At 34.9% G+C, this 12449-nt stretch overlaps 2 protein-coding genes across 3 annotated transcripts in view; one reads left to right on the plus strand and one right to left on the minus strand.

Annotated features, from left to right (window-relative positions):
- LOC129271783 (cytosolic carboxypeptidase 6-like) overlaps window positions 1-8166 on the plus strand; it is a 31215-nt gene extending 23049 nt beyond the window's left edge. Inside the window, exons 7-8 of the mRNA XM_064106626.1 lie at window positions 3825-3934; window positions 4449-8166. Of these exons, the coding sequence (XP_063962696.1) occupies window positions 3825-3934; window positions 4449-4625 (287 nt within the window). The 3' untranslated portion in view covers window positions 4626-8166. The remainder of the gene's footprint in view (window positions 1-3824; window positions 3935-4448) is intronic.
- A 105-nt stretch (window positions 8167-8271) lies between these two features.
- The window catches only part of LOC129270824 (DNA-directed RNA polymerase I subunit RPA1-like), a 43919-nt gene continuing 39741 nt past the window's right edge, over window positions 8272-12449 (minus strand). The window contains exons 34-35 of one of the 2 annotated variants that reach the window (XR_010295128.1): window positions 11763-12101; window positions 10670-11546 (exon numbers count right to left, since the gene is read on the minus strand). Coding sequence is in view for 1 of the 2 variants with exons in the window: in XM_064106777.1 (XP_063962847.1) it covers window positions 12001-12101 (101 nt within the window). In the remaining variant the exon portion in view is untranslated. Of the gene's footprint in view, window positions 12102-12449 lie in introns of both variants that reach the window. The other variant, XM_064106777.1, reaches the window with a different exon arrangement.

Genomic DNA, 12449 nt, shown 5'->3' on the forward strand with positions numbered 1-12449 from the left:
CCAGACATAATAATGTAAACAAACAGCCCGCAGTCTTGTCACGCTGCACTCATCGGAAATAGATAGCAATACGACCTTGATTACAACGCATAGCCTGAGAGATGATGTTGATGATGAGACAATTACTCGGGAATCATTTACCCGATGAAATTACTCATAAAGTAAGCCCATGCAAACTGGACATGGGGTATTGAACAGGCTCTATTGTCTTTTGTAAGTCCAATTAGGTAATTGATACTTGTCAGTTTATCTTTGCACTTCCTGGGTGTGTGTGTTTTTTTATGTGTGTTGTTGCTCAGGGGAGAGAGAGAGAGAGGAGAACAAAGGGGAGTGATAGAGAGAGGGAATGGAAGAGATAGATAGATAGATCGATAGATAGATAGATAGATAGATAGATAGATAGATAGATCGATAGATAGATAGATAGATAGATCGATAGATAGATAGATAGATCGATAGATAGACGGATGGATGGACGGATAGATGGATAAATAGATAGATAGATAGATGGGTAGATAGATAGATTATTAGATAGATAGATAGATCGATAGATAGACGGATGGATGGACGGATAGATGGATAGATAGATAGATAGATGGGTAGATAGATAGATACTTAGATAGATAGATAGATAGATCGATAGATAGACGGATGGATGGACGGATAGATGAATAGATAGATAGGTGGTTGGATGGATGGGTGGGTGGGTGGGTAGATAGATAGACAATAGATAGATAGATAGATGTAGATAGATTGATGGATGGATGGATGGACAGACGGACGGACGGACCATAATGAAAAATGATTTGTATAAAATGAATTGTAAAAAGGTCACAAAAATGTGTGTTTATCATTATGGCAATGGTACATGTAGCAACTCCATACTGTCCGAAATATTTCTTTACAGAACTTTTGTGAGGCAGAAGGTTATCACTTCTATCAAAACTATAACAGGGTTCCCAGCCCATCAGGGAAATCAGGGAAAATTATTTTACTTTTTTCAGTCAGGGAATTTGATAAAAAAATCCTCAAATCACGGAAAAGTGCCTCAAATGAGGGAAAAATCAGGGAGTTTTGATCGGCCCAAAAGTCGAAAAGCACGGTAGTCAGTCAGACTCTGTTATATTTTGTTGCATATCAAAGTGGCGTCTTTAACATAGTGTGTTGTAATTTAATGATATGTACTAGGATTGCCTTGAATCAACCTCTTTCTGTATGAGGTGAGGAAAGGATGGCTGTATGGGAGAAGGGAGGCCATTACATGCCTGTGTAATAGTACTAATTAGTTATATTGTTTTTATACTGAAAATACATGCAATTCACTGCGACAACTTAGAAAACATGCGAAACTGGGAATGGGTTTAAATAATTATCAGGGAATTTTTTAACTTCATCAGGGAAAAATCAGGGAATTTTGTTTTCTTGTAAAGGTGGGAACCCTGTATAAACTATAGCTCTTTTTTAGCTATCCTAAATTTTTAAAAGGTAGGCCTAATGAGATGGGGTTTGGACAGACATGGCTCTGTGACCCCCCTTCATGTTACTATTGTATTGGAAAACTGAACTAGTTAATCAAGGATGTCTGTCAGCTGGAATAATTAGCTTTTAGTGACTTTCCATCAGAAGCACTGTTGATTATGAATACATTGTATTTCAAATGAAAAATTAATTATTCATCCATTATTACGATCATTCAGTCGAGAGATGAAAAACACTTTTAATCCTTTTGTCAATTTTACAGACATTTATCACTTTTGATTACATGCAATGTAAGCTTGTCATATTTGTTGGGTTATTTAATAACAGGATGTTGATTAAGTTCTTAAGTGTTTTCACTTTTTGTGTCGATAATAGGCAAGTAGAAAATGAAGAGTAGAAAGAAGCTGGGAAAAGATGATATATCATTAATTTTTTAGATGTTTGATTGTACAGTTATAAACTTATATTTTTTTTTGTATGTGAACCTGTTTTATTTCTTTAGTAGCTCAGTCGGTAGAGCGGGGGTTTCGGATTCCGGTGACCCGGGTTTGATTCCCAATTGGTGCGCTAGAGCCCTTTGGTAAGGCATTTATCCTCATTACCAGGTCCCTCGGAGAGGACCTTAAGCCGTTGGTCCCCTGGTTGCTTGCTCACAGGCATTCGTGCTTTCTTAGCAGTCAGGTAAAAAACCTCGGTATAACTACCTTGGCATGTGATGTGTGATATTGAACTTTATTTTTGAAAAAAAAAAATCAAATACTGTTAATGTGAAATTATATTACCATAAATTTGATATGGCTGAGAACAAATAGAATCAAGCACAAAGTAATAATGCAAGCATTGTTACGGAAGTAGTAAACATAGATACTAGTTTAATTGTTTTCTTAGACTATTATGATGTGCCAAAAAGGATGGATTTCTTTATATATTGAGATGGTTTGAGAATATAGGAAATAGCAATATAATATTAATTAAACTCTTTGAGAGACATTTTTCATTCTTTGATATAGTGAATTTATAGATTGTTATGTTTAGATGAGTGTTTCTAAAATGACTTTATTTACGATATTATCAGCCAAGTATTCTCAGGATACTAGTTATTAGTTGGAGTTACTTGCTTTTGAAACATCTCTATTTCAGGAATTTGGGCTATGTGACTCGAATTCCTTTCACATCACGTTTAGCATTCAGAAAATATTCCAAATTGAGAAAGAATTCAATTTTGAAAATAAAAACAACAACAGCAACAACAAAAAACCTACCAGGGGCCCGTAACATGAAACTTAGCAATGATCGTAGAACATTTTTTCTACGATTGATTGCATTGACTACAATGTACAATCAATCGTGAAAATCAAACATACGATTAATAGCTAACCTTCGTGTTACGGGACCCAGAGTTGCTTTCTTTGTCATAGGTGGTGGCATTGGCAGAGGGTTTTTTTTTTGCTGAAGTATTCTTATTCTCATTCTTTTCATTTCCCATCACTCACACATACCCTATTATTCTAATAAAAATAATAATATGGAGCTTTTATATAGTACTTAATACAATACAGTTTCTGAGCGCTTTACAATTTAAACAGAACGTAAATAAAACAAGTACAATATAAATAGAAACAAAGTATGAATTATAAGTGTACAATTTTAAGAGGTACATGTAATTAATGTCAATCATATAAACAACAAATCAGTAAATGAAATAGCAAGAAAATAACGGATAACTGATAATCATTCAGTGTGAACCATGAAGAGGTAATGAAATATAATGAAATGAAACACCACGGAAGCGCCGTGGTGTAGCGGTTCTGACTCTCGCCTTGTAATCAGAGGGTCGTGTGTTCGAATCCCACCATGGCCTAGCGTCCTTTGGCAAGGCGTCAATCCACAATTTGCCACTCTCCACCCAGGTGTTAAATGGGTACCCGATAGGATGCGAAAGCCTAAAAGTATTGAGTCTTGGAACTCTTGTTGGAATGCTCCCCAGGGAGTGGAGAAGGTGCATACATTGTATGCGGTCCTGTAAGATTCTGATGACCGGGGTAATAATATGTCTGTAAAGCGCTTAGAGACGTCGTTCCGATGTGTTAAGCGCTATATAAATGCGGAATATTATTATTATTATTAAATATCAATCATATAACAACAAATCAATAGAAAGATAACAGATAACTGGTCAATGCAACAGCTTACTTGTTTTGTTGATCTCAGGGAAAATCTTTGAATGAACAGTGTATTATTTTGTGTTTCTGATGATAGCTCTGTTTTGCTTTTTCTCCAGATTGTTTGTATAGTACCCATTGCTTTTCTCATATAAGTATTGCTTCCTTGACGATATCTCTCAGACATGAAACTTGGAAGGAATCTAGTGAAGACGTTTCTCGATTACTACAAACTCTCATCGTTAATCACACCTAAGCCGGCGGCTAATATATCAACTGTTAACCAATTCAGGGTAAGTCAGCTAATATTCATCTATTAAAATCTTATTTCTACAAGAGCTACGTGTATATAGATTCAAAATGCATGAAAAGAATAAAAAAAAATTTGGGGGTTACTAGTAACATTTTTGTTCTTTTTCTCTTCCTCATTTTCTTTTTCTTTATTTTTATTTTTTTAAATATACTTTTAACTGGTTTTATGCTCAGGTGGTCATCCTGTTGTACTTGTGTTGTTTGGTTTATAGTATTTATACAAATATTTTAATAGGAGGTTGCACTCTACAAGCTCTGCTTTTGAGCAGCCTCCTCTATTCCCAACCTGTTTGTATGATTATCTTGACTATAAATATTTCTTTGCTTTATTGCTTTTTTATATCAAGATGTATGAAACACAACTTAAATGTTGGAAATGGAAATGAACAAAACGAAGTGAAATGAAATTGATAAAAAGAATTGTTTTTTGTTTATGATGAATATTTTATAATATATTCAACTTACGTAATCATATTTTTTGTTTTATGATTGTAGAGAAGAGAGAAGTCGGCAAAGGGCAGTAAAGGAGAAATGGCTAAGAATGAAAGGAGAGCTAACTCGGAGATGAGCAAATACTCAATGAGGAATAATAACGATAGTCACAGCGCCTCCACTGTCAACGGTAGTCCAACGGTACAGCTGAAATTCCACCATAGAGAAACAAAGAGATGATACCAGAAATACAGTATTAAGAGACTCTTAGTGAATGAATCTCACTGAAAGATACATATTTGTTGATTTTCAAGAGGATGTTGAGACAATCGTGTTTGCGCATAGATGTTCTAGGAGTGGGCTTCGCTGATGTAGCCAACGTGTGCTGTGCAATTCAATGTGCCTTTGTCTCCTGGGTGAAATTCTCCTTTTGTATGTCACATTTTTATCATCCCCAAGTTATATGAGATGATGCCAGGGGGCCGTTTCATAAAGCTATTCGTAAGTTAAGAGCAACTTTAAGAACGACTGGTGATCCTTTCTTACCCACTAAACCATCGTCAATGAATATCTGGAGCGTTGTGGCCCAGTGGATTAGTCTCCGGACTTTGAAACAGAGGGTCGTGGGTTCGAATCCCAGCCATGGCATAATTTTCTTCGTCAAGAAATTTATTAACTCAACCCAGGTGAGGTGAATGAGTACCCAGTAGGAAGAAATTCCTTGAATGCTCGAGCGCCCTATCAAGGTAGCCGTGCAAAAGCCGGGGTAATAATAATAGCAGGGCCTGCTGGGAGAACAGTTTTTGGAACTGAAGTGGCTACCCTGGGTAAATATGCCGTTATTATTATTTCTATACCATTTACCATAAGAAAGGATGACCAATCGCTCTTAACTTACGAACAGCTTTATGAAACACTCACTTGGTAAATGGTCAGTAATGTAAATTATATTTGAGTTTAAACCTTACATTCCAATATTACAAAAGTGCTGTGGTCACTGGTCAGAGTTTAGACCATTGTTTAAACCAAACCCCATTCAGAATAAGGACCCAGGTCTGGTGCCTTTAATATAGCACAGAAACCTTGGGCTGGTCTTACAAAGAGTTGCGATCGACCCGATCGATCACAACTATGGACAGCCAGCAAAATCAACATTTAAAATGCACGTTTGTTCAAAATATTTTCTAGATATGTATATCCATACGTTCATCATTCTCTTAAAGATTCAGTGTGATTCTCTTTGTTAACTAAGGAGATTGTGCAAATTTCCTGTAGAAAAAATTATGGTATGGATGGATTTTCATACAGTTGATATTGATTGGATCAGTCATAACTTTTTGTAAGATGGGGCCCTTGTCTCTATTTCGACAACTCGCGAGGATTGTATTGCCCGACCAATTTTTTTTATAGTTCTCACATGGTGGAAACTTTGTTTATTATTCTTCCCGAAACCACAAAACGGCATCTCCTTTGAAAAAACAAATTCTAAGTTACCAAGTGGGTGTTTCATAAAGCTGTTTGTAAGTTATGAGTGACTTTACAAGTGACCGGTGACCCTTTCCTAGGAACTAAATCAACACTGAGAAAAATCTGGTGTTTGTAATTCATTACAAGAAAGGGTCACTAGTCGTTCCAAAAGTTGCACGGAACTTATGAACAGCTTTAACCCTAAAATGGCCGGGGGGGGGTTGAATCAACCCCCCCCTCAACATTTTCTGCGATCATTCCGCCGCGCGAAATTTTTTGACCGCGCCACTCACAGAGTTTATACTTTTAAGTCTCGCGCATCTTTTGAGACCAAATTTATGACGCCCGGGTACGCGGTTCCGAAATTACGCAACATTTTGTAAGTGCATGTCAGACCAAAAATTGTTCAAAAACGTGATTTTGTGTACAAAGTCAATGCAAATTGAGTTTTCTCATCTTATTCATAAAGATATGATTATTTTTACTTCAAACTGCTGAAAGCAATTGATTTTAGCATAATTATGCTTCAAAAAGGTTGTGCAATAAATCTGGTGAGAAAAACAAAGAAAAACAAAAGGTTGAAAAACAACGAAATACATAAAAAATTCATAAAACAATAAAATACATAAGAAATTGATTTCCAAACCAAAGTTTTTTTCAATTGCCATTGTTAAGAATGCTACAAAGGATATTTTTACCAAAAATTAGCATTCTAGGAGCTTTATTTAGTGAATTAGAGCAAAAAGTATGATTTATGCATAAATTAGCATAATTAATTCATATAAAATAAGATCTCATTATTTTGGAAAATTTTACCATACAGCCTTGTAGATTACATCGCACACTACCAGCGTGCAAATTTTTGCGGCGCTCGCGCGATCGGCGGCCGAGATCTCAGGGGGGGCCGGGGGGGTTGAATCAACCCCCCCCTACCCCCCGGCCACAGAACAGCCAAAAAAGCCCGGCCTAGTTAGGGTTAAGGAACACCCACCTGGGCAGTTGTATTAGAATCATCATGCATAAGGTTACATAAGTTTTAGCCCTGGACGCAGGTTCTTCTGTTCCTCTATGTCCAGCTCCTAGTGATAAACAGTGACGTCTGAAGAATTGGCACGGTCCGGGGGAGGGAGGAACCTTATAATCAAAATTAGATTCTGCATTACGCCACCGAAAATCAATCCTCTTTTCAAATTGTAATACATCCTTAGATTCTACTACAAGCTCAGGAAGACTATATTCCATAAGTTACAGATTCTCAATGTAAAAAAGTTCTGAAGTGTATTCTTATTAGCCCTAATATTGAAAAGCTTGTGTGCATGACCCCTTGTACTGGTGAGAGAATGAAGTTGCAGACATGGGGCAACATCAGAGTCATATTTGTTGAGAATCTTAAAGGTTCCTATCATGTCACCCCTAGCTCATCTATAAACAAGAGTAGGCAAATTATGTTACTGTCTTTTGTTTAAATTCACTTGTACATAGTTGAACAGATCTATATTATCAGACACCTCAGCTTCTGAAAGGATAAATGGTGTCTTTGAAATTATGCAGTTCTTGATTGGTTTCCCCCAAAGGTATAAAGCTAGTGTTGACACTCTGATTATGTGAAATGGAACAATGAAATTCATTTAATTTTCAGTGTGCATTGTATATCACGCCTTATGCACATCATCGATATATTCGGTTGAGATTGAGACAGTAGCTTTTGCCAGATATTTGTTGTTTATGAAATTGTAATAGAAATGCTACACTCTGAAAATTATGAACAATATTTTCAAAAAGGGCATTTTCGTTAAGTCCTGCATTGTATAACAAAACATTTATACGCACAACAAAGGCGAGATGCAGAATCAATGTCACACATTTATTACTTTGTATTTTATTGTATGAAATATAAATATTTCAAATTTTACAGATTTGACACAATGGCCCATATTCTGAAGTTGGATTTATAATAACTTTATGCAAGACTGGAACATGTTCTTAGGTGTAAGTCAGCTATATAGGGATATATCTTTTTTCACAAGTAAGGGTCACCATTCCCGCACTAGTTAAAACTAGGTGCCCCTTGTGAAGATTACCATTTTCCTTTGGGGGTCAGGGTGTGCCCCTCAAGAAAATAGTCACATTCGCATTGATTCTATTGTCACTTTTCTGGTATGTGATACGAAATTCATGCTTCAATTGTTTCAATATTCTAAAATTTAATATCACAGTATATAATAAGACCACAAAACGGACTGCTTTGTATTGTACAGAAATATTTATTTGTACTTCAAAACTTAATTTTGTCGATAAATTTCAATGAATCATACATGTACATCTCTTTCCACTCACTTGATTTCTGTTGATATCATCAAAAGAACCGCAACAATAGAAATACTTCATGTATTCCTTTACATAAACTTTACTCCCAAAGTCAAAAGACTTGACATATTATATGAAACCTTTGCATTTTAACACAAGCAATAAAAGTATAACTCACATTTTCTTGGAAGACACTCATTTTACTCAGTAAGACTGCATAGCATCACAAGCTACTAATCCTGTATGATGAATTAGTAGAGCTACATTATAGTCATTCCCATCATAATGAAACTGCAATGGCATAAATCATTATATAATAGTCCATTTCAGAGAAATCTTGATGGGATTTAAGGTATTACCCTCAATAATCTGTGCAATTAGTCTTCATAAGGTCGCACTGCTGATATATTCTATATACATGTATAGTGTATTCACCAAAGTGTTCAAATCAAGGAGTACATTTATCAAGATTGGTCATTAAGTATGGAACATGTCACATTCAATGTCTTTTCCATGTAACCAGAAAAAAAACCGGAGTACATAAAAAAAAGGAAAGAAAAGTAAATATTGTATTATAATGACCTTCCTATGAAATAAAAATTAATATTTTTCGCTTTCCTCCTCAAAAGGACTGTCCCAATAACATATAATATAAAAATGTATAAAGGTGTATCTGAATTGATATTTAATAAGGGCAAAAATGATAGAAATAAAACATTAAAATTTCCACCGATATACATATTGCAATGCACTGAATAAGGAAAGTGGTGTGGGGTACAATTTGTTAATGATCCAGGGATGCCCCGTTTCATGCAAAAGTAAAAATTTCTACCTTTCCAGTATATTTTTGTCCATAGAAAACACCTTTACATGTGCTGAAGGATCAATTCTAAATGATTTTCTGGCATCCTTAACCATGAAAGAAACATCTATAGTATTTCTAGTGATCAATTATCATTGATAGCTGTAAAAAAAAATGACAGAAAAAGGACAATCCTGTTTGTAATTATTGTGGGCGCGCCGTGGTCTAGTGGTTCTGGCTCTCGCCTTTCAAACAGAGGGTCGTGGGTTCGAATCCTAGCCATCGCGTGTATTCATTCAGCAAGAAATTTACCCACCCTGTGCTCACTCGACCCGGGTGAGGTGAATGGGTACCCAGCAGATTAATTCCTTGAATGCACTGAGCACTGAAAGACAGCTCCAGCTAAAGCCGGGGTAACAACAATAATAACAATGCGCCTTGGAATAGATTGTTTCTAGATAGATGGCGCTATACAGATGCATATTATTATTAATTGACCAGACGATTAGATGCCTGTATATGACCTTCACCTGAGTGTAACCTCTAAAAGTGATTGGTTTTAATGAGATGAACTATACAATATACAGGTCACTTCTACCATGGAGCTACTAACACATGCTTCTACATGGCATACAGGGAAACAAGTTCATCAAGAGGTCATGGACTAGTAGCTTCTTATAGACGATAAATTGAGTTCATGACTGGGTTAATACTACCATTAATTACAAATATCATTTGGTGAGAGAGGCATAAATACAGCCTGTTTAGTATTACAGTCAACCCTGTCTATACAGGCCATCAAAAGAAAGCAGAATAAATGACCACTGGAGACGTGTGGCCTTTACAAAAGGGTTCTACCGTGCGGGTTCTAAAAAAAAAAAATCTTCAAATTAAGGAAAATATATGTCCTTAATGCATAATCATGTTTGGCTGGTAAGAGTATCTTCTCCAAAATAATTTGATACCATATTTATGTGGTGGTATGTGCTAACGCTTGGATGATCTGGAGGTACAGTATTCTTTGCTGTGATGTAAATTTTGATTTGCGCCAAAGTAAGGCATGGCTGCAATGAATGAATCCAGACGCCAATGATGTCATAATCCTACATGAGTTAGTAAACATATTTGCTGATCCCTTTTCAATGAAATTAACTTAAATTAATGTGAATTAAACAATTATAATGTAATTTATAGCAAAGGTGTTTTGAAAAACCTTGTAGGATTATCACATTGACATGTGGATTCATTCATTGCAGTCATGCATTACTTTGGCAAGAATCAAAATTTACATCACTGCAAAGAATACCTCCTGATCATCCAAGCGTTAACACATACCACATAAATATATCAAATCATTTAGAACATACTCTTTCCAGCCATATATAATGATTATATGTTCATGACATATTTTTTCCTTAAATTGGGGATTTGTGAGGCATCATTTTTTCAACTCACATGGTATTATACATATCCCTTTCAGATAGGAGACAATATTGGTGGCCACTGAAGGCAGGTTTTTACTAAAGGTTTTACTATACAGACAGGCGGCCATGAAGATGGGTTGGACTATAATATCATCTGTGTCTAAAAAGCACTTTCTATTTGGAGACAATAGAGCCTTAAATCTTGTGAACAGTTTTGGTAAGGCAAAGAAAATAAATTTAAAGACATTTCCAGCTACTACACAGAGAACTAGATTGCATATTCCAGCAGGAAATACCTATTAATAATAATGATAATAAATATGACAGTTCTATAACTAAAGTGGGAGGTGAAAATCATTATTTTTGTCTTTTTGAGTTATAAACAAACCAATCTTCATAATTTCTTTTATAAGAAATAAATAAAAAGGTTCAAAAATCAAATTGCCATAATTTAAAAGAATGAATTATCAGCATTTCGATGATACATTCATTAGATTTCTACCACCATGCATCATGGATAACAATTTTTGTAAACATTCATCAGGACTTTTTTCAATTCATAATCACTGACTTTCTTTTTTTAAATCACAAGACAAATTTGTCAAATTTCTTGAGCAAATTCAAATGAAAAGGGTACAATTTCAAGTGCAGTATGTACTGCCATTTCTGAATATAAGCTTCTTAATTATTATCATTACAATCTCTAACTTAGTAATCTAAAAAACAATTAAATTACTGGTTCAAAATACAAATTGGCAACTTTTTATAAATAATTTCTTTTTTTTTACAGTTATATCCAAACTAGATTTTTAAATCTAGGTGTAGCAGTATTTTTTCCCCACATTGTTGCCAATTTGAGTAAAAGGTTGATCAAAACCTTAATACAGATAATGATCCTCCATGGGTTAATGTTGGAGATGATGTATTACTACATGGCAGGTTGTACGAGATTTTATTGTTTTTTCAAAATAAATAGTTGCCAATTTGAGGAATAAGGGATTCATTAAAACCTTTAAAAGGTTTGTGAACCTCTATGGTTTAATGTTAGATGATGTAGTATTACTACATGAGAGGTTGCATGAGATATTGTTTTTCATAATAAATAGTTGCCAATTTGATCAGTAAAAGATTATGTTTAACCTGTAAACAGTTTGTGAACCTCTGGATTAATGGTAAAAGAAAGTTATTTGCAGCAATAATTTCATGAGAAAGCCTTTAAAATCAAGGTAAATTATGACCATATTATCATAGATCTAGTACATTGAAATCAACTCATCTTTGTAAAATCATGAAATCTTAGCTGAAAACCAATAATTCTGACTCACAAAAAGGCATATGTGGGACAGTATATTAATATTGCATGGAAAAATAACAGACATTTTATGGAATTTTGTGCTGATATTGCTCATTTCTCAGCAATTACACATTTTTTTCCACAGCCAATTGGCAAATATTATTTTTTATTTATACATACAAACACTTGGGTGGTCATTTTATTGGATTCTGTTTGAACTCATTTTGATTTTGTTACCACAACTGGCATTTATCTTCAATGTTGGCTGATGATTGTTACCACAACTGGCATTTATCTTCAATGTTGGCTGATGAGGTATAACTACATGAGAGGTTGAATGAGATCAAAGCACCCTGTTCCACCGTTGACCACCCTACCTACTACAAGCCTAGCTGATGGAGACTGGAGGTTGTCTTTTGCACCTGAAATTTAAAAAAAAAATCATATAATCAACATTTAAAGAATAAAGTCTATCCAAGTGGGTGTTTCATATTGTCCGTAAGTTACGAGTTACTTCATGAACGACTGGCGATCATTTCTCGGGGTAAATCATGCTCACCACATATTCATTAGAGTGGATTTAGCTCCTAGTCGCTTGTAAAAATTGCTGCTAATTTGAGGAATAAAAACTAATCTAAACCTTCAACAAGTTTGTGAACCTCTATAGCTTAATGTTTAGATGATGTTGTATCAAAACTGAGAAATTGCATTCTTTATTTTATTTCTGAATATAAATAGTTGCCAATTTGAGGAATAAAGATTAATTTAAA

The sequence above is a fragment of the Lytechinus pictus genome, chromosome 11, assembly GCF_037042905.1.
Source record: "Lytechinus pictus isolate F3 Inbred chromosome 11, Lp3.0, whole genome shotgun sequence".
Taxonomy (NCBI): domain Eukaryota; kingdom Metazoa; phylum Echinodermata; class Echinoidea; order Temnopleuroida; family Toxopneustidae; genus Lytechinus; species Lytechinus pictus.